Source organism: Athene cunicularia, assembly GCF_003259725.1.
Source record: "Athene cunicularia isolate RWA chromosome 13 unlocalized genomic scaffold, athCun1 chr13_part1, whole genome shotgun sequence".
NCBI lineage: Eukaryota > Metazoa > Chordata > Aves > Strigiformes > Strigidae > Athene > Athene cunicularia.
This window is the reverse complement of record NW_020799117.1, coordinates 1,254,812-1,275,323: the sequence shown is the minus strand read 5'-3', so window position 1 is coordinate 1,275,323 and position 20,512 is coordinate 1,254,812. Positions and strand designations below refer to the sequence as shown.

Sequence of the window (20,512 nt, the reverse complement as noted above, 5' to 3'; positions counted from 1 at the left end):
CTCTCGTACGAAGAGCCAGTGAGACATATCTTGGCCTGGAGCTGCTTTTCAATCTTTCCCCTGGGGAATGAGCCTCCAGGGAGGGGGAATAGCAGGAGCCTGGGCCATAGGCTCTGAGGGGCCGTTTTAAACCTACAGGGCAGGGGTTAGGGATGTCTGTTGGGAAGAGTTGGCCACACTTTCCTGCGGCAGCCCCGGGAGCTCGCTCCTCCCCGCCGCCTTCCCTCTCCTGTTGCCTGGCCCCAGGTGATGGCAGGAGGCAGCTCCACCGTGGTTTAAATCCTTCTGAGCGTGGGCTCTGGGTCCCCTCCCTCCATACACACACCTCTGCCTCGCTGCAGCGGCAGCTCTCATTGAGGTCAGCTGGCTGACGGCCTGTTTGGTGGGTTTTTGATAGAGCGGGCTTGGAGTTTTTTTGTTAATCTTGCTGAACCCTCTCTCTGCTCTAGTCCTGCTGTCGGGGCATGGAGGAGACTGGGGACAAGGATGGGGCTGTGACAGGCCCGGCTTGGTCTGGCTGCAGCTGCCAGGTCCATGGAATCAAACAGGAGCTAAGCAAGGTCTAAGGGGCTGGACCAAGGCTCGGGGCTGTGCATCGCTGTGCTGCCGGCGGGATGGAGCACGTGTGGGATCTGGACAGCAGCAGATACGAATCCGACTTGGATCTGTGCTGTTGCTGAACAGAATCATTGGGTAAATGAATGAGATAAAGAGAAGCTGCTTCGGTGAGAGGGGAAATCAAGCTTTTACAATGCTCATTAAAAGTTAAATTTAAGGATGAATAGAGGCACTTTGGATATTTAATCAGATATTATTTCTGGATGTAACTACTGCAAATAAATCCCCGACCTTTCCTGATCCAGAGCTCAGCAACGAGTGGAAGAGCTTATTCATCTGCTTAGGAGGATTATGCTTGGTCACTTCCCTCCGGAAGGGCTGCGTGATTTCTTACCCCTGCGGTCACCCAGCGCTGCGTGGCAGCGCATCCTGGCTGCCTGCTCTGTGGGGAGCAGTGGGCTCTGTGGGGGGCAGTGGGCTCTGTGGGGGGAAGTGAGCTCTGTGGGGAGCAGTGAGCTCTGTGGGGAGCAGTGAGCTCTGTGGGGAGCGGTGGGCTCTGTGGGGAGCAGTGAGCTCTGTGGGGAGCGGTGGGCTCTGTGGGGAGCAGTGAGCTCTGTGGGGAGCGGTGGGCTCTGTGGGGAGCAGTGAGCTCTGTGGGGAGCGGTGGGCTCTGTGGGGGGCTGTCTCATGCTCACATTCAAACCCGCAAGGGACTGAGGGGAAAAAACTGCTGCTTTATGGAATGGGTTGGCACTTCAAGTGCGTGGCAGGGAGCCCGGAGCGGTGATGTGTGTTGGCTGGACAACACCGTGCAGGAACACCGTAAGATCAGGGTTATGGCCAGTACTAAGCCAAGGTGAATTAGTCCTGCTGAGCCGGGTTTGCCTGTACGGAAGGGTTGGTGTTGTACCTGTACCAAAAGGTTGGTCTAGGGCATGGTTTTCTTGCGACTCAGGTTACCTCGTGCTGTGTTTATCAGTGATCTGGGCTGTGGCGGGCTGTGCCCCGCTGAGGGATTTTCTGCTGGAGCTGTGCTTGGAGCCTGGTTGGGGGCGGTGCTGGGGAAGCCTCCGGGTGCCCAGCAAAGGGCCCTGGAGCTTCTGGATATTCGTACATCCTATGGCACAGGCACCCTGCGACTTGTGTGCTTATGTTGGCTCAGCACTTCGCTGTGCTTGCCCAGAAAAATATAATAGAGCTGTTTCACTGTTTCAGGTTCTTGTGCCATTCATCACACAAGAAACGCCACCAGCAGAGCTCAAAACAAGTGATTAGTAAAGGACTGCGCCGTGCGAGCCATAGGCAGGCAGTGAGCTGGCAGCTGATCGTGCACCAGCAGAGAATCTGTGTTTAAATAAATGATGTGAACAGGGGGAATGCAAAGGAGTAAAATTGCACGTGCCTGCCTGGGAGGACGCTGCCAGCCCTGGGCTCTGATCCCTTCCTGCTGCGCTCTCGGTAAAATGCAGTTTTGTGTCTCTTACCACACGGCCTTCCTGCCAGTCTGTGCCGACGTAGTCAGTTGTCTGGTTCGGAGCTGAGGCTGTGCCTTTTCTGTCTTCTGGGCTTCAGTGTCTTGAACCGGGCGGCCGCGCTGGGCCATCCTCCCTCAGGCGCGGGCGGGAGAATCCGGCTCCTTCCCTGTGCGGTGGGTCGTGGCTCTGCCCCGGTCCCCGGTGACGCTTCTCCCGTCTGCTGGGCCCAGGCTGTGTGGGAGGAGGGATGGCAGCGGGGGCAGAGGCGTCCCCCCAGCTCGAGGGGTGACCAGGGAGGGATCCCCAGCAGCTCAAGGGGTGACCGGGGATCCCCATCAGCTCATGACTGGGGATCCCCATCAGCTCGAGGGCCAGCTGTGGTGAGAGGCTTTGGCTTTGAGGTAACACAAGGCGGGCGGGTGGGCCACGTGTCCCGGCTCCCCTCTCCTCTGCCCAGGGTGCTCGGCTCAGCCCTGGAGCCCACGGTGACTTCACACACCCTGTTCCACGGGGCTTCTGCTATGTGAAAGGTTTCCAAACCTTTATGTAGGGAGGAAGTAATTTTCCTTACAAATAGCTGTCTGCGGGCAGGGTTTGCCATGGAACGGGGCAAAGCTGACTAAGGGATGAGTTCTTCCAGCAGGTATTTGGATCTGAGTATTAGTAATTCCTTGAAATTACATATGAAAACCTGCAGCAGCATGAGTTAATTGAGTTTTACATTCCATTAACACAAATGTTTTAGATCTTACTCTCAGGCAGCGTCAGCTGCCTTCAGGACATCCTAATTTGCACCAAATAACTATTTCATTTGTGCTAATAAAAGAAGGGGCTGTTCTTGAAGTGTGCACAGCTGCAAAGAGTGAGGGTAAATGGGAAGTAGGTGCAGTGTTCGTGAGAGAGCAGGGTGCCGGCAGGGTGGGCGGCTGGGGTTGGTGCTGACCCAGGGACAGGTCCCCTCCCGCTGGGCACGGGAGATGCTTCAGACGGAGGTTTGATCTGAAATTCATTCCCATCTCCCAGTCCCTGTTGCTCTTCCACCTCCACATGCCGTCAGCTCTCTCTGTGTTACATTTTTACCTCCATGCTTTCACCTTTCTTTTGATTTCTTTACTCCATTTTCCCTCACAGCTGCTGCTTAGTTATCTCCTGTTTCTCTTTTCCACCTGTTTCCCCTTTTACCATCACTTTTCAGGGCTCTGACTTGTCATGGGAGTTGTCCTTGAAAAACCCTGCATCCACATAAAACCGCCTCAGAAGCCCCAAGCAGAAATCCGAGGCAGCAAAGGCCCCCATGCCCCGCCCCGGGCGCAGCCGGGGGGGGGTCAGTCCCGTACCCCAGGTGTGCCGGCGGTCCCCGGTGTGTGGTGATGGAGGTGGCCTCGCGGTGAAGGCATCTCTCCGGCACACGGGTCATTTGGGTAGCTGGGTGGAGAGCTGGAAGGATTTATAGGAATTACCTGGGGCTCATCAAGCAAGCTGCCTCGTGTGCCATTTTGAAGGATTTATTGTGTCACAGATACATACAATTCCCTTTTTTTCCAAGCATCCTGCTGTCAGCTTCCCAGACAGAGGTCTCTTCGGGTTATCTCACCTTGATCCTAAATTAATATTTTGACCAACTGCAGACGTAAACGCCTGGCGGAGCCCGGGGCTCTGCTGCTCGGCAGGCGTGGGAGGTGCTGCCTCAGAGGGACGCGGGGGCTGCGAGGACAGATCAGCGTTCTGTGCTTGCCCGGGTTACACCTGGTGTAAGCTGCTGTACTCGTGCCTTTCCCCCCTGAACCCCTCGTGCCTCCCCTCTTGCTCCTGCGCCGTGGGAGCAGCGGTACGGTGGTGCTGTGCGTGTCGGTGGGGACTGCGGGCTCTGCCCCGCCGATGCCATCCCTCTGCTCGGGGTTGATCTCTCCTCTCTTCTCTTCCCTTTCAGCTGCCCAGTTGGATAATATCGGCTTCAGCATTATCAAGAAATGCATACACGCTGTCGAAACAAGAGGTAGAGCAGTTCACCAGATGGTCTGGTTTTGGGGGATGGCCTTGCAGCAGAGCAATTGCTTATTTGCTCTTTTCATGAACAAAAATGATTCATTAATCCTCGGAGACCCACAGCAGATAAACCCTGTAATACGCCCAGGCCTTCGCTGGGACGCGCGTTTGCCCTGTGGCTGGAGTTAGTGGGGGCTTAAGCAAACATCAGGGCAAAAATACTGCACTGGATGTGCAAAATGGGGGAAGGGACTTCACCTGAGCATCCCTTGGTGCGGTGCTGCCGCACGGCGCTCCCTCTGGTGTGCAGTAACGGGTAGATGGGCTTTGCAATCCTTCCCCTAAACCTCCTGCAAAGGCTGTTTAGATCCAAGGGGCTGTCTCGGGAGCCCTTATGGTGAAATGTGGGTCTCACATGGAAATTTGGGCTGAGCAGGGCTCTGAGCAGGCAATATTTCTGCCCGTGTTCTTTCACTGGGGCCTTCTTCTGCCCATAGGCAGTGTAAGATACTCTGGGCTGTTCAAATGTGATGTTTTCCCTGGAATACTGGCAGCAGTACACTGGTGTGGAGAGCCAAGGAACACCTGGGGGCAAAAAAAAAAAAACCCCAAAAGAAGAGAAAAAGAAACAAATGGGTAGATGAACCAAACATGTCAAGTGCAGTTCTTGGGGAAAGTTGAGGGAGCTCCGGCCGGGGAGGAGCCGCACAGCCCAGCTGGGGTGTGACGGGGCTTCTGTCACCACGTCCTTGGCTGCTCTCTGCCCTCGCGAGTTGTTTGGGTCAAGGCCTCGTTGTTCGAAGAACATGCAAAAGGCTCAGACCTCAACGTGAAGGACTTGGCACAGTAAGATTTTCCAGAATTGCCCTTGTGTTGTATGTAAAGTGCAGATCCTTCCTGGTGCAGCCAGAGCTCCCTTCCTGACGGTGTCGTGGTGGAAAGGTGTCCTTAGAGCTTTTATTCCTCAGCTAATTGGGGGTCATACTTTTAATCAATACATGGAAGCCCTGACATCAAAACTTTCTGTAATTTTGTATGTAGCCGGTGAGAGGGTTTAATTATTTTTGTTGTTAGAGAAGCCAAAGAAATGAAAGAAATGTTAGTAGCTCTGGTGACATTCTCCTAATAAGCTCTTTATTTTTCCTAGGGATCAATGAACAAGGGCTCTACCGAATTGTTGGAGTAAACTCTAGAGTTCAAAAGCTGTTGAGTATATTAATGGGTAAGTATCTCGTATTTTGTTAAAGGCAAGTAGATTGTGCCGCTTTGAAGTCTTGCCAGCGAGAGCAGAGGCTCTTGTCAGGGTACCTAATCGTGGTGAATGTGCTCTTAGGCCCACGTGCTGTTAGAGGCCGGGAGGTCCCGGGGCACCGCTGGCGGGTTGCTAAGGTAGGACTCGTGGAGGACGTTTGCTTTCAAAGGTCTTCTGGTGCCGTCACTGGTGTCCTGCTCACGCGCGCTATCGATTTTGGCAGCCTTCCCAAACGCAAACTAAAATCTTCAAAGAAATAGCTGAAAGCTTTGGTTTTTAATCTCATACCTGCCACGTTGTTCTCAGAATACTTTTTAATTAGTTTCTCTTGTGTGTTGCATGCTGCCTGTGGCTCTTCTTACTTTCCCCTTGGACCTTCTTGTGCCTGTTTTAACCCAGTCTTGCCCAGACCTTTAGAGCATGCCTTTCCCTCATGCCTGACGCATCAGGTCCTGTGCTTCTGGGTGCTCGGAAGGAGAGAAAGTGTTGGGTGACACCGTGCAGAGCTTGGTCGTGACAATGTGGGGCTCCTCTGAGCACTGGCCCTGACGTGCAGCCACCCTGCATCTGCCCAGCAGCCCTCAGAACCCCCTCCCCACCTCTGAGGTGGTACCTACAAGTGCCTTTGTGCTCAACCAGCACCCCCGTGGGCCTAACCTGAGCACCGGAACGTGTAGGAGCAACGGGTTTTCATCAGTGAGCTGGCGTTGGTGCTGGTGCAGGCAGACAGCTATGGCTGCCTTCTGGAGCGCTTCCTTGGTGGTGGTGTTGGGTTTCCATCACCCCGTAGCCCTGCAAAGCCCTGCGTTGGGTCACTCTTGTTGGGCTGCAGTGGAGAATCTGTAGCCCGACTCCGTGCCCAGCTGCTGTGTCAGCTGGAGCCCAGGGGTTATACTTGACCCAAAAAGAAATGCGAGCCGTTGCCCTCTTTGGTGTTTTCGCCCCCTTCCCAGGCCTTGGCTCTCCCAGAACCCCCCCTGCTCCCTGTGCCCTCATCTGTGGCCCAGGCTGGTGCTGAGCTTGGCTATGGCTGCGTGTGAGCGAATGGAGCATTTTGTCCCCTGAATAGCAGGCAGCATTTCCATCCCCCGGCGGCAGCCCTCGGGAGTCTGTCTGTCCGGACACGCGTGTGACAGACGTTTGAAGAACCATTTTGAGAAAAGAGACACTTGGGCTGGAGCAGCGGCAGCTGCCCTCCGCTAGTCCCAGCTCGTGCTTCTCAGACTTGGCAAAACCAGGCATGAAATAGCTGTAACAATGAGGAAACAAATGCTTAATGATTTGTTCGCGCCTGTATGAATGTGTTTGCTACTCCTTGGAGGAAATGAGTGACATTTGTGGTCTTCCTCTTTCTATTCACTTCTTATTCTTTTGCAACAGGACTTCCTTTTCCTTCCCATCCCAAAATGCCAGTGCTCCTTTCTCTGTTCATTTCTCCTTGCAAAAAGTTTTAATCCGTCGTGTTTCACTTTCAACACCTTTCCTTCTCCTCTTCCAGTTCCCCCTTCTTCTCTTGCCGTTAAGATGTTCACGGAGGAAAGCCCGTGGTGGCTGTTACGGTTGTCAGCGTTAACCTATGCAAAATTGATAATCCAGGAATAATTAGGAAACAGAAGGGTAAGGCTCTAAATCAGGGGCTGTCGCAAGGGGACCTCTCTGCACCAGTTTTGCTCTGGCATTTGGAAAGTTCGCTGCAGTCACAGGAGCTGGGGACTGACTCTGTCTCTTTTATTAGTAGAAGTTTGGCACGGGTTCCGGGGCATGTGAGCGCGCCCCGCGAGCCACCCGAGCACGGCAGCTCCGGCAGAGCTGTCTCGTGGCTCACACATTTGGCACCGTGGTGTTGAGCATCGCTTAGCTTTGCTGCCCACCGATAAAAATAGGCTGGGGATGGATTGGGTGCCCCGCGGCGCAGCGGGGCTGTCGGGCCGGGTCCCCTGCTTCTGCTTTTGGTGCCGGTGCGTGTCGTCTCGTGAGCTGACCGGGCGGCCGGGCCTGTTTTCTGCTCGTGAGGGCGGTTTCGGGCTGTGTCAGTTCTGAGTCGAGGTGGCGGGGCTGGGACAGATGGCCAAACTCGCTTGGTTGGAGAGCTCTCCCGAGCTGGGAGGCGCTCGGAGTGTTGGACGCCATCCAGCATCCATTATCTCCTCAGCGACTGAAGCCATCAGCTGTCGACCTCGTGTCTCATAACGCGGTGATATATCGTCGGGGTTTTGCCTTGTCCCGGCACATCTTCCTTGGCTGTGGGCGCTGGCAGCCCCGTCAGAGGCGAGGGCGTGCCGGGAGCCGCCGTGCCGGTGACCGCCGGGACACTTTGCAAACCCGTGACTCCCTGTTTTCCTCCGAGTCGCAGGCGATTCAATAATCTTTGACAATCCAGCGTTCAGGCTGCTGTGAGGTCAGCGTCAAACGGAAACGTGTCCGTCGTCAGCCCCCCTCCTGCTCTCGGCTGCCCTCGAGGCTCTGACGTCCTGCCGGCAGCGGCACCGCTCCGCGCGGACGCTCCCCTTCGGATCCAACCCTCCTGCACGGAGGAGCCACGTTGCACTTACAACTTCAGGTTTCCCTTATATTTAGAAATGAATGTGGGCAGCGTTACTGATTCACATACAGTTTAAATGGCAAAAAGATCGAGTTTCCCCGAGCGGTGGCTGGTGTCGGTGACGCGGCCGGGAAGGCGTTTGGCACGAGGTGTCTCTGCAGGAGGCCGGCACCGCGCGCGGCCGACCGTGGAGCAGTCTGCTCGTGGGCAGCAGCTGGGTTGGGCCCAGCACAAGTCTTAGGCTTGGCCACAACAGCTCATCTTTGTCTAAACCGGGGTGAAGCAGGCAGGGGTGCTTCCCCCAGGGCTTGTATTGCTCGTCTGTGCCAGAGCAAGCTGCCTTGCCCTAACCATCGCTGTCACCACGCACCATCAAAATGAGGACAAACCCCAACAGATAGCAGTCAGAGCTCCCATGAAAGGGTTTCTTGTGGAAGCGTGCGCGCAGGACGGTGGTGGTACCGGCAGATCCGCCGCTGAAACTCGGCACTGGATGAGCGGGGCCTTACAGCTCTGCCCTGCTCCTCTCTCCTCCCCGCCGTGAGCCGCCAGGGCCGGCGAGCAACAGCCACGCTCACACCCGGGGCTGGGATCCCCTTTATTCCCGAGCTGCACAGAAGGGTGCGAGGGGCGCCACATGGAGGAACTCCAGCCTATTTATGATGAATCGAAAACCTGTCTAAGTTTACGCTCCTTGGCCCGTAAGCGCTGTTCCACCTGCTATTGGTGAGCTATATTTAAATTAGCTTCTCTTGCTGGAGAAATTAGCAGGCATGCTCCTTGCGGGGGGCAAGTTTTTTCAGTCTTGAATTGAGTTAGTGGTTGTGATCTCCCCCTGCCACCTTTACTGCTCCCCCAGTTTCTGCAGATTTTTGCTGATTTCATGCTTCTTGGGCAACCATCCGGCCTCTGGCTCCTTCTGGGGCAGGATGCTCCTCTCTTATCCGTCCTTTATCACCCCTGCAACGGTGAAGTCGTTGGCAAGGCCTGGATTGTGCTTGATGAGGAACATGTGTACGGGTTATGAGGCTACACGATGTCCCCCCGCTGCCCTGTGGCTCTTTGGGGAATCTCTCGAAGTGCCCAGGCACGGTGGGAACCCAGGTGGTTCCCCCTCCCCAGGAGAAATCAGTGAGGAATTGGAAGCTGCCCCACGGCCACAGCATCTTCCATCCCCAGGAAGCAGATGAAGTTCCTTGGGAAGGGCCTCAGGCGGGGGCTGTGCGGCTGCCTCGGCACCATCCCTGGCCCCCCGTGCGGTGCCTTGCTGCGGTCCCGTCCCGGCGGTGGGTTTGGGGGGTCTGACCCGCCCGGGCCCCCTCCCGCCCGCTGCGCTGCCGTGCCGCAGCCAGCCCCCTCCCTGCCCCGCGGCGCCTGGCCCTGCACCGGGGGCTGCAGGGAGGAACCCCGTCCCCCCCGCCGCTGCGGCTCTTTGCCTCCGGGAGGAAAACAAACGAGCAAAACTGATGTTTAGGGAGTGGGGATGGATTCCTCCCACCCCTGATTTTCTATTTAAATTGTCTATTTCCTGCCATAAAGAAGCGCATTCTCATTTCATCTTGATTTAGATCTGGGGTGCCACAGCTCCCTTTTCTTTCCTCAGAATTGCCCCGTGTGAGGCTGCGGTGACCCGCTCTGGCCTGGCAGCGCGGGGAGGGCCGGGGAGCGCTGTCCTGTGGGGGGTTTGTCACCACGCACGACGGCTGAACCGGAACAGGGGTGACACTGCAGCGGCTGGCAGTGTCACGGTGTGAGCACGGAGCTCGCTTCAGTCTCTGCTGGGATAGAAAGCTGGGGGGGTTCACTCCACACTGCCTTTCCCCTTCCCCTTTCGCTCCAGCCTCCTCCGTATCTGCTAAGAGATGTCAGATTGGTAATTCAGAGCAATAAACAACTTCAGGTTAGTACTGAACTTGGCCTGTGGGTGCTTTTACAGGCCCTGTTTCACATTTACACCGGTCCCTGTGGACGTGTGTCCTTGTGCGAGACAGGCGTTGGCTGTGGTGCTGGCTGCGGCCGCCTCCCGCGGCAGAGACAGATGCCACATCTGTAACCCCCCAAGCTGAAGTTTTGCAGACTCATAGCTTTGAAGGTCAAGGGGAACTGACTGTCTGCTCGGAGCCTTTTCATGAGACCGCCCGTAGAGTTTCACCTACTGTTTCATGAATCATGGCTGTGAACTCCCGGAGGAGCTTTTTTGAAAAGACATCCAGTCTTGAGTTGTTTGTTCAACTTCAGCGGAGGCTTTGCTATTAAAAAGGGTTTGTTTAGGGGTGGTTTGGTTTGGTTTGGTTTGGTTTTTTACTATGCCAAGCTTATCTTTAACGTATTAAAATCTCCTTCTTAAAAAAGTAGTGCAGTAGGAAGTTGCCTTGGCATTGACGAGGAAGGATGGTGTGCATTTGTCTGATTGCTGTGAGACACACACATGATCTTTGTGTGAATATACATTTCTTAAATGTTTACTTTTTCAAGTGCTTCTCTTGATGTTTTTTTTTAATTAAAATAAACCCTTTGCCCTAAGGGAAAGCCGAACTCTTATTCAGTGCATTCTTTTAATTAGTTTTAAAATTACACTCTGCTTACCTATTGCTTTAAAATTCAAGAGCGCATTAGACGTGTCTGTGAAAAGACAAACACCCCCTGAGCTGAATCCGTGGGAGCAGATGGTGTCGGCAGCTGTATCTGGCGTCAGGCTTGGCCTTGGTGGCGGTGAGTGCCTCTCTGCGCCTGCTCCGCCTCGCCAGGGACGCTTGGCACGGCCCTATCCCTGGAATTACCCACGGCTGTGTCTCCCGGGGTCCCCGCGGAGGTTTCCCGGGGGTTTCGGTGGGAGCGGGATCCCTGCTGTGTTTCCGGGTCCTGCTCACCCGGGGCTCAGTGCAGTCGAAGCCCGATGAGGCTGAAGGCTGAGAGATGTCAGGACTGAGTTAGCAAAGGGCGTTCTGGAAGCAGCGTCCCAGCAGAGGAGAAACAAGCAGCTTACACCTGCGAACCAGGCACGCTCCTGCCCAGGTGCCCCCTCTCCCCAGCCGCGCCCCTCGCTTGGAGCAGTCGCCGTCTTTAGCGTCGGTCCTCGGCGCCGCGTGTGGGGTATCCACGGCCGGGCCACTTACCGCCCGGCTGCTGGTGCCGCTCGTGACGGCTGGCTGGGGCTGTCGGCAAAGATGCAAAAATAAACGTCATCCGTGGTGCTGTCTGCCGCGGGCGGGGGCGCGGATGGCAGCGGTCACCAAGGAGCCCCCCTGGTGTGGCCATCTCGGCTCCGGCCCCTGTGGCCGCAGGGTCCTGGCGTGGGCAGAGGGGCCGAGGTGGGGAGCGGTCTCCGCTTCCCCAGGGCTCTTATTGTGTCAGAGCGCTGAGGTGTTTTCACAGAAGTCAGTAAAAATAGCGTCTTATTGATCTCACTGTGGAACTCTGTGCAAACAAGTCTGGCTTCCTGACCTGGGTCGGTGGTTTGCAGAAAGCTGCAGAGTCCTGCGAGTTTGCAGGCGGCTGGAAGGGACGAGCTGCTAGTCTGGAGTCTCCCATTTACATCGTCCAGAACAGCTGCACCGGGTTTTTGATTTCTGTAAAGGAGTTTTTAAAAGGGAACATAAGGGGGGAAAAATGCAGAAAGAAAGGGAAGGCCCTGGAGGAGACCGGGAATAGCATGCTGCAGTGTTCAGCACCAAAACCAGGCACTGCGGAGACTCCCTGGCCTTGCACTTAGGAAGTGTGACCGGGTGGTGCTGTTTGCACCTCTCCTGCCAGCCGGTGACTCTCCGGGTGCTGGCAGCCTGCAGACCTCCCCCCGCAGCGCTGGGAGGGCCACGCTCACCGCCTGTGCCAGCAGCCAGCCCTCCGCGGCGACACGGGCCTGGGGACAGGGCGGGCGGCGGGTGCGTGTGGATGGCAGCTCCATCTCTGCCACCGAGGGCCTGGCACCGTCTGGCGTGCCCTGGGTCCAGGCCAGGTTGTCCCCACGCCGGGTTGTTGCCGCCGTACCCGATCAAGGCTTGTGGAGCCCCGTGTCTGCTGCGGGGGTGGAGGAGGGTGAATCAGGCATTTAAAAATTAAAGATGGCAACGAACAGCCTGCGGTGGGGAGGATGGAGGGGCAGAACAGGATGACAGCGAGAGGCCAGAGGTGACAAATCAGACCGCAGCGTGGTTCTGCCTCACCTGCGACCCTCCCAACCGGAGCTGCCTCTGCGCCCCTGCAGAACACCCCGGGTGCTTCTCCCCGTCCTCCCCGCTGGCAGCTCAGACCAAGCCACTCGCTGCTCCCTCCCTTGTACCTGGGCAGCAGCGAGAGGCCCCGGGGCCGTGCTGGTCCTTGGGGCTCGGCGGGTGTCCGGGCTCTGCGAACCCCTCACAGCCGGTGTTGGGCTGCCGAAGGGGACACGTGGTGGCACGTTCCTGGGGCGGTGAGCTGAGCCGGGTCCCCTGGCAGGTAGCGTGCCCTGTGCGGAGCCCGGCCGCACAGCGCGGGGTGCAGCAGCCCCGCTTCTTCCTCCTGTCCAAATGAAACAGCCGCAGAGCCGAGGGAGTGGGGAAGGGCCTCCCCGCACCCTCCCCGGCCGGTCGGGCTGGCTCTGGGGACTCTTCCCTTGCCTCGGGTGGGAGAACAAGCCGCCTCCTGGTGCTGCTGCCCCTCACGCTGCTTGGGGCTGCGGCAGCGCCCGCAGCCTACGGGGGGGTTCTGCTGAGGCCTGGGGGTCTCTCCATGTGCCGGGGTCCCTGTCGCGTTGGTGCCCTGCTCTGTCACCGCCGTTGCTGAACGCCACAGCCTCCTGCGCCCCGTGTAACGTCACGCTTCGAGTCAAACTGCCCATCTCTTCGCTCACGATCGATGTTTGTCTTTCCTTTTTCTCGTCCCGTGCAAGTGAGCGTGGCCCGTGTCGTGTAACGCACTCTGCTCCCCTGCAGAGGTGTCTGCTGGGGGTCGGCTTGTGGTCACGGCGCTGGGGAATAGCAAGTAAACAGGGACGTGATGGTCTGCCCACACCTCTGTGCTGGTATGAACTGGAATTATCTTCCCTTTGGTTCACTTTTTTCCTTTTTGTCTTCTTCCGTAGATCCCAAAACAGCCACAGAAACAGAAACAGAGATCTGTGCGGAGTGGGAGATAAAGACCATTACTAGTGCACTGAAAACTTACCTGAGGTAAGGTAGAAAAGCCTCATCTCTCGTGCAGCTTCAGGATGGGTTTGGTGATGGTCTGAGGCGTTACTGCCTGTTCCTGCAGATCCTTAACAATAGCACTTTAATAGAAACCAAGAAGTAACTGCTCTGAGAGAATTTATTCTGGCTTTTCCCTTGACCCCTCACCACATTTGAGTAGGATCTGGGGAACGTGGTTAGCTCTGACAGATTCATGTATCATACAAACATTATTTTAAAAGCTCATCCTTGTGTCCCCTGCCTTGATTTAAATTTTTCCCGAAGCTTTTCACAACAGGCTCTTGCCTCACGAGCCTGTGGCAGGAGGTGAGTGCAGAGGGCTGGGGCTGTAGTCCTTTTTCAGAACGGGGTGCTGAGCTGTATTGTAGTAATAATTTCTGTCTGCCCTTGTCGGCGTGGGTTCTTCCCAAAGGGTTAGTTTGTTGGCAGCGCTCAGCAGCTCATTAGCCACAACGTGCTTCTACCTGTCGCGACTGCAGCTTCTTGCTTGCTGTTGCTGTTCTGTGCGTTGGGTTGTATTTGAGAGAGAGAGAAAGCGTGCAAGAGAGAGGCTAAATCCAATTAGAGTGATGAGTATAATTAGCTCGGTGGATCTCAGCCTAGAAAATCACAAACCACTACATAATTTTGCATGATTGGCAACCTTTGCTCCAGAGTTCGAACTGTTTGCAAAGCACTGAAGAATGTCGGCAGGACCAAGATGTCCCACTGAAGGGATGTGGAAGTGGGAGGGCAGGACGGGGAGTTTAATGGGAATGGTAATGTTCAAGTTTTATGATTAGGCTTGTTTCTCTTTTTAATTTATTTTTAAACTTGCTTGGAAATCATGGGTTCACTAATGTACTGAAACTCTGTCTTACTGAAGGAATGCTATAATTAAAAATGAATGGTGCGGAAAAGGCAGGAAGAATAACTCAAAGGTATTTCTTTATATGAGAATAAGATCTTATATATAAGAATGCAGATCTTCTATAACAATAAGATCCGTATAAGAATAGATCTTATTCCTTCTGACGAGGGGAGTTAATTAGAGTTGCTATTGCTTGATTCTGCACTTTCAAAAACGGAGCTGAACTTCTGGTGAGGGCAGAGCTTTGTTTCTGTGGATTGTGTTACTCAGATGTGTTTTGTGCGTGTTACCTTTTTATCTTCCAGAATGCTTCCGGGGCCGCTCATGATGTACCAGTTTCAAAGGAGCTTCATCAAAGCAGCAAGTGAGTTTGTTGATGTTTACGGCACCGGTCTGAAAGAGGAGCCTAATTTGCAAGTAGCTGAGCGTAACCTCTGCCCTGCTGCTTCCCCACCGACCTCCTTGTTCTTAAGTCCCGGAAAGTAGAATAAGAATAGAGAGACACGGGGCATGTTGTTGTTTGGGACTGAACCAGATGAAAAGGAAGCGCAGATGGTGCAGGGGGAGCAGGGAGCTGGCTGGTGGCAGGAGCTGCTGCTGCAGCTCTGTCTTACTGTGACCGTCCTGCGCCAGCGTGGGGGAGGCCGCGGTTCAAACGCCACCCACGGCCTTTTGATGAGCTCGGCTGCGGTTCAGATGTCTGTGCCACTTGCCTTTGGCTGCCCTGGGAAGGTGCTTTCTGTGAGAGCAGGTAGCTCTCCGCTGGCTCCGCGCAGCCTGTGTGGCCACAGCTGGGACCAGGGGGCCGGGAGAGCTCACGTGGCCCGTGGCCACACCAGTGGTGGCCTCCCCGGGCGGTGGGAACAGCTCTGCCAGCACCCGCCGGCCCAACTGGCCGCTGATGCTGCAGCCTCAGCGGGCGCCGCGCTGGGCACATCCTACCCGTGCTCAGAAGCGTGATGAACAGGAACGTGCCCCTGTTCCTGTGGCTGGGACGCTCTGGTTACAGCCAGCCCCTTCCCTGAGCGCAGCCGGCCTTGCCCACGGCTGGCATCCACGCTCAGCTCGCCGCTTCGGCCCGTGAGTTGCCTTTGGGGAACAGCTGGTTGGAGCTGGTGGAAAGGAGAAGTGCTGGGGAAGGGATCTGCAGCGTGCCGGCGGGGAGGAGGGAGCGGGAGCCTCGGGTCCCTGGGATGGCCGGGGTGGTAATGTTTGGGCCTGCACGCCTCTTTCTATCACAACCCCCATGATGTGGAGGTAAATCATCTTTTATTTCCAACGCAGAACTGGAGAATCAGGAGTCGAGGGTGTCCGAGATCCACAGCCTCGTTCATCGGCTCCCGGAGAAAAACAGGCAGATGCTGCACTTGCTGATGAACCACTTGGCAAAGTACGTTTATGACTGATATGTTTTTCTCTCCTTTTTCCACTTCCTCTGAAAGTTAATAGTGGGAGAAAAGTTTCCTTGTGTGTGTGCGTGCGCGCGCGGGGTTGAGTCATATCTGGTTGGTGAGTAACTGGAAGCCCATGTGCGAGGGAAGCGAGGGCTGGCAGCCGGAGAGGGAGGGAGGGAGGGAGGGGGCTTTCCCGCAGCCCCCTGCCCCGCCAGCCCCCCCTGTGCAGCACCGGGAGGAACCCTGCGCTGCTGGAGCGGAGAGATGCTGGGGAGGGCGTGGGGAGGGCGTTTGGCTCTCTGGGAGGCAGAGCGGAGGTTAAGCTCCTCGCTGGGGCTCAGACCAAGCCTGGTATTAAAGGACTAAAAGCTATTCCTTCTCCGCTCCGGCAGAAGACCACTCTGGGGCGTGTTTTCTGCCTTTATGCAGCCTGATGAATCAATACTTCTAGGTCACCTTGAAACTCTTGGAGGGCAAAGGAATTGAATAATTTTTTTGCTTTCAGTGATAGAGCTGACCTATAGCTTCCCATGTTCCTGCTCCTGCTGGTTACCATGGAAACCTTTGATTAGTGTTTAAAAAGTGAGAGCATCATCAGGTGTTTGTGCCAGCCTCAAGGCTGCGGGGTCGTACCTGCCCTCGCTGTTCGCGCCGGCGCTGCGTGAGCAGGAGGGATTAGGGAGGGCTTGGAAGCCAGGGGAAGGAGTTAATCGGCATGGCTGTTTAGAAGGAGGTCTGGGAGAACCTGCAGTTATCTGTTTAAGAGAAAAAATAACACATGATACTTGAAAAAGGCTTAACAGTGGCTCCAGATGCTTTCTCCTGAGCCAGGCTTGCGTCTGGTCCACGGACTCCCCAGCAAGGCTGTTACAAACCAAAGAGCTGGTTCAGATCTCAGTTTCAAACCTCCCGTGTTTCCGGGCTCACGCCAAGGGCCAGGCGGCTCCAGATTCTCCCGTCGGCCAAATATGCGTGAGGAATCTCACACCCACTGAAGTGCTTTTCGTTCGAAGGAAAACCCAGCGGTGTTTGAGATGTGGAGAGGAGAAGCGAGTAATACAATGGGTTTCATGCTGCTTTAGTAGGGAAGGAACTAAACCAAAACACAAACAAACAACGGCTGCAGTGGTGTGTGCTGTATTAGGAAGAGAAACAGCTCACAGTGGTTATTTAATGGGAAAAAAATTTATCTCGGGGAAGGGCAGAAGCTGAGGAGCGAGGGCCTGCTCTGTGCGCCCGCTGCCCGCCGAAGGGCCCTGCCAAGCTGGGGCTGCGCCTCGTGCAGGGCGTTGCCTCACCTTTCTGGGTCTTTTTCTATTTATTTGAAGTAATGTATGAATAATCCAGATTTGCATTTTTATCAGATGAGCTCAAAAAATTTGTCTCACAGTATTAGTGTGGAGAGCTCTTTGGCTGCAAACAGAGCTCAGTCTGTATCTGTCAAACAGAGAAAAAGGCCCCGTCCCGTGTTGCCTTACACCTCCTGGTTCTTGGTTTGCGTCTTCGCAGTTGCTTGAGGAAAAGGAAAAGGGCTCCTTGCGTGGCGTGGGGCTGTGGTTGAGAACAGTGATAGAACTGTGCTAACACAGCCAATACATTAAAAACTGTCAATAATTAACACAAGTTAAATACCAGATGGGATGCGTGCCTCTGAGGCGGGTGAGCAGTGCCCTTCCTTCTGCACAGCAGGGGAATGTCCCGGGTTTCCCTTGGTGGTTGGGTGCCCCCGGCAATTCGGCGTGTGGGGAGAGGGGCTTGTGCCAGGCGAGGGGACGCCGGTGCTGCTGGTCCGGGGCAAAGTGCTGCTGGTCTGGGGCAAAGTGCTGCTGGTCTGGAGCAAAGTGCTGCTGGCCCGGGGCAAAGTGCTGCTGGTCCGGGGCAAAGTGCTGCTGGTCCGGGGCAAAGTGCTGCTGGCCCAGGGCTCGTCTCCCTGTGCAGGAGGGGAAGGGAGAGCTGGAAGTGGGGGGAGGACAGCTCCTGGTGACAGCACAGGCTGGGTGGATGGAGGCGAGTGCATAAATCGAAAATTAACTTGATTTCTGCCTCTGACTGCATCTCTAGGCCTGTTTGTGCTGCCTCCTGTCTCGTGCTCAGGTGTCTGGGCAGTTATCGGCTGCGAAATACAGAGGGTGAGCAAACCCTGTCCCTGCTCCCACGTCAGGAGCGTCATGCTGCAAATTCCCTCCTCTGCCCTACCGACCTCAGTTTCAGTGAAACTTGCTATCATGATGTTATTCTTTGACCCATGAGTAGGTGCAACCTTTAATTTTCTTTCTTGGGACGTGTTCGTGCTGTCAGGATTCCTGTGATAAACCCAGCTGTGATTTACTGTTCCTGAAAGAGAGGAGATCTCTGTTCTGGGGTTTTTCCAAGGGGATCTCTGCAGGAAAGCCTCAACACCCGCGGGCCAGACCGTCCCAGTGAGCCCCATGCCTGCATCTGCCGGCCCTGCCAACAGACACGTCTGGGGGTGCAGAGACTGAACTTAGTGAGACTCTGGATGATCTTAAAAATCATCTCGGGCCAGAATAGCCCACGTCTGTCAAAGAACTGAAAGACAAACCCGCACGTATCTTCTCCTGTCTCTTGTAGCTGTTTCAGGTACCAGTCCCTAGAGCTTAGTCGGTCTGTTGATCCTTGGAGCTCCTGGTGCTTGCAGGGGGGTTCTCCCAGGGCAGTGGCTCCCCACTCTCCCAAATGACTTTTCCAGCATCATTTTTTTAGCAGTTTGGGCCCAGCCTTCCCCGCACCCCCTGGGGCAGCAGCCTCAAGCTCTGGGACTCCTCCTCACGCCGTCTTCAGGGCTTTCTCTCTCTTTATTCTGGGGATTTTGCCCCCCACTGTTTCTAACTGGGAAGGGCGGAAAGCGATCCTTGCCGGGTGCTGCGGAGCACCCTGGGTGCAGCAGGCTGTCCCACGGCACGTCACCTAGCAACTCGCTCCTGCTCGCCTGCTTCTTGTTTTGCTGCAGATTATCTGCTTTTGGCCCAGCACCTGTCTCCAAGACTGGCTGCACTGTAGTTTCAGATGGTTTTTTATCAGTAGAATGTGCCAGCTCCGATTAAACCAAATTATTTTTTCTCTTGCCAAATAAGTTGAAGCAGTTGAAAGCGAAGCGGAGGTGCGCGCGGTGCTGCCAGGCTTGCGGTGGCTGTGCCAGTGATGCTGCTGGGAGCAGAGCTGGTGGCAGCAAACTGCCTTTTTTGTTAGTGGAGCTGTGATAGCATCCCTGTTTTTTCTTCTTTTTTGATGTACTTTCTCTCCAAGGAGTAAATGCTTTGGAGGTGCAGACCAGGAGGATTTCGCTCTGATGATGTTTCAGGCATTTAGGAATGTTTTGGGGGTTTTTTTTGTGGACTGAATTGGACATCTGAGCCTTGCTTTGTTCTTGTGCCGGTGAGATCCAGGTTTTCTCCCTTCAGCGGCTCCCCAGAGCCTCGGCAGCTTGGCATCGCTCCGTGCACGGCCGCTGCTGCTGGACGCATCCCCCGGCCCGAGGAGCCGGGCTGGCCCTGCCCCGTGTCCGCTCCTCTCCTGGCAAAAGGTCAAAACAGTGAAGGAGGCTGCAGCAGAAGTGTGTGTGCGTGTGTTTAGCAGAATTAATTATCTGTAATCGCTGACAGTTGCGGCCCGGCCAACGGTGACTAAAACCCTTTGGTTTTGCTGCGGTGGTATTTTCTAATTTACGTGTTTTAACCAACGTGATGGTGATGGCTATCTCCAGCACAAATTGTTTCCCGCTTCTCAGCGTGGCTGGTTGCCGTGGGCTCTGCAGGGCCACGGCCCCACGGCCCCAGCAAAACCCACCCTCCGTTACGGCCCCTCGGCGGGCAGGGGCTGGGCAGGGAGGGGGGCGCCTTTCGGAGGGCTCCCTGCTGAATGAGGGATTGTTGGTGAAGGAGAAGATAAAAAAAAATCCTCTAGGTCTTCTGCCTAAAAATACAACCCGGCGCTTGTTTTGGTCCGCGTGGAGCAGTCCCGTCCTTGGCAGCCCCGGGCCGTGCTCCCCGGGCTGCGCTGCCCGTGCAGAGCCCCGCGGGAGCCAGCGTGTCCCCCCGGGGTCTGCTCTGTGCCCGCCACCTCTGGGGAACCCCCAGAGGCGCCTGCGCGGGGCCGGCGGCGGCTGCTCCCCAGAAATGTGCTTTTCCCTGGGTTGTTTTCCCTGTTTCCCCCCGAAGGTGCAGCCGGCGAGGAGGCTGACGCCTCTTGGCACAGCAGGTCTGATTTCATCCCCCTGGCAGCTGTTTATGCTGCTGTCTGGTAACTATTCATTTGCTTGATTTATGTATTACTTCCAGTAAGTCATTCTTGTCCAGGACATTCTGGAAATTTCCACTAGTCGCTGAGGCCTCTGAGCTGCACTTCTCTCATATGCTCCTCGCCCGATTCGCCTGCCAGGAGCGAACAGCGAGCGCACTGCCTGACCTCGCCTGGCCGGGCCGGGCAGGGGCTCTCCCGCGCCGCCACCCACTCGCCCTGCTTCGGAAATGCCCTTTTTTTGCCCGGTGCCTGTTTTTCCTCCCGTTGGACCACGGCGCTGCTGGGAGTTTGAGTGGCCCAAAGGATCCGGGTGCTCCCGCGGGCAGCAGAGGGCACGTCACGTGAACGGGGGCTCCCCGAGCACCGCTCCGGGAGGATCTGCCTCGGCCTTGTCTGGCCTGGCTCAGGCTCACACCTGTTGGATTTTTTTCCCCCTCTTTCCCTTCTTTTCCTTTTTCTCCTGTTTTGTTTCTCTGCTTTGGGTCTTGGTTTGGAGCACCAGCCCCTGGCAGCTGGCGAGCCGCGATGGGTGCTGAGCGCTGTGCCCGTCCCGTGTGGGAGCCGCCGGGCGTCCTCAGAGCTGCTGTGCCGAGGCACCCGCAGCCCCAGCCCCCCCCTCTGGCATGGGGAACGGGTGTTTTAAGGGACAGGCGGAGAGGGGGTGCCGGGAGGGGTGAGCCCGCGGCTCCCCACAGCTTCGTCCCCACGGCAGCAGCCTGCCTGCGTCGCCTGCACCTCCCCGGGCGGACGGGGCAGAGCCGGGAGCCAGCACAGAGCACAGAGGAAGGAAAGTTGAGGCTGATCATGCTAAACCAAGAGCAACCCTGGCTTGGAAAACACAGTTCTAAGTGACTTTTAAATCATCCTCTTCCCGACTGGAGCCAAGCCCACTCAGATCAATAAAAATCCCCGTTGTTTTAATGCTTTGACATGATTAGCAAGGAGAGCCCGTTGTCTGTTTATTTTTCTGGTCCTGCGTGGGAGAAGCCACCCAAGGCGGCAGCAGCGCCGCCGGCTCCCGGCAGAAGGG

At 55.9% G+C, this 20,512-nt stretch overlaps 1 protein-coding gene across 4 annotated transcripts in view; it reads left to right on the top strand.

The window, feature by feature from the left end:
- Nucleotides 1–20,512, top strand: part of ARHGAP26 (Rho GTPase activating protein 26) — a 157,885-nt gene that overhangs the window by 86,995 nt on the left and 50,378 nt on the right. For all 4 annotated transcript variants that reach the window (XM_026858405.1, XM_026858406.1, XM_026858407.1 and 1 more), the window contains 5 exons: nucleotides 3,964–4,029; nucleotides 5,167–5,241; nucleotides 12,873–12,960; nucleotides 14,134–14,192; nucleotides 15,113–15,218. In XM_026858405.1, the coding sequence (XP_026714206.1) occupies nucleotides 3,964–4,029; nucleotides 5,167–5,241; nucleotides 12,873–12,960; nucleotides 14,134–14,192; nucleotides 15,113–15,218 (394 nt within the window). The remainder of the gene's footprint in view (nucleotides 1–3,963; nucleotides 4,030–5,166; nucleotides 5,242–12,872; nucleotides 12,961–14,133; nucleotides 14,193–15,112; nucleotides 15,219–20,512) is intronic.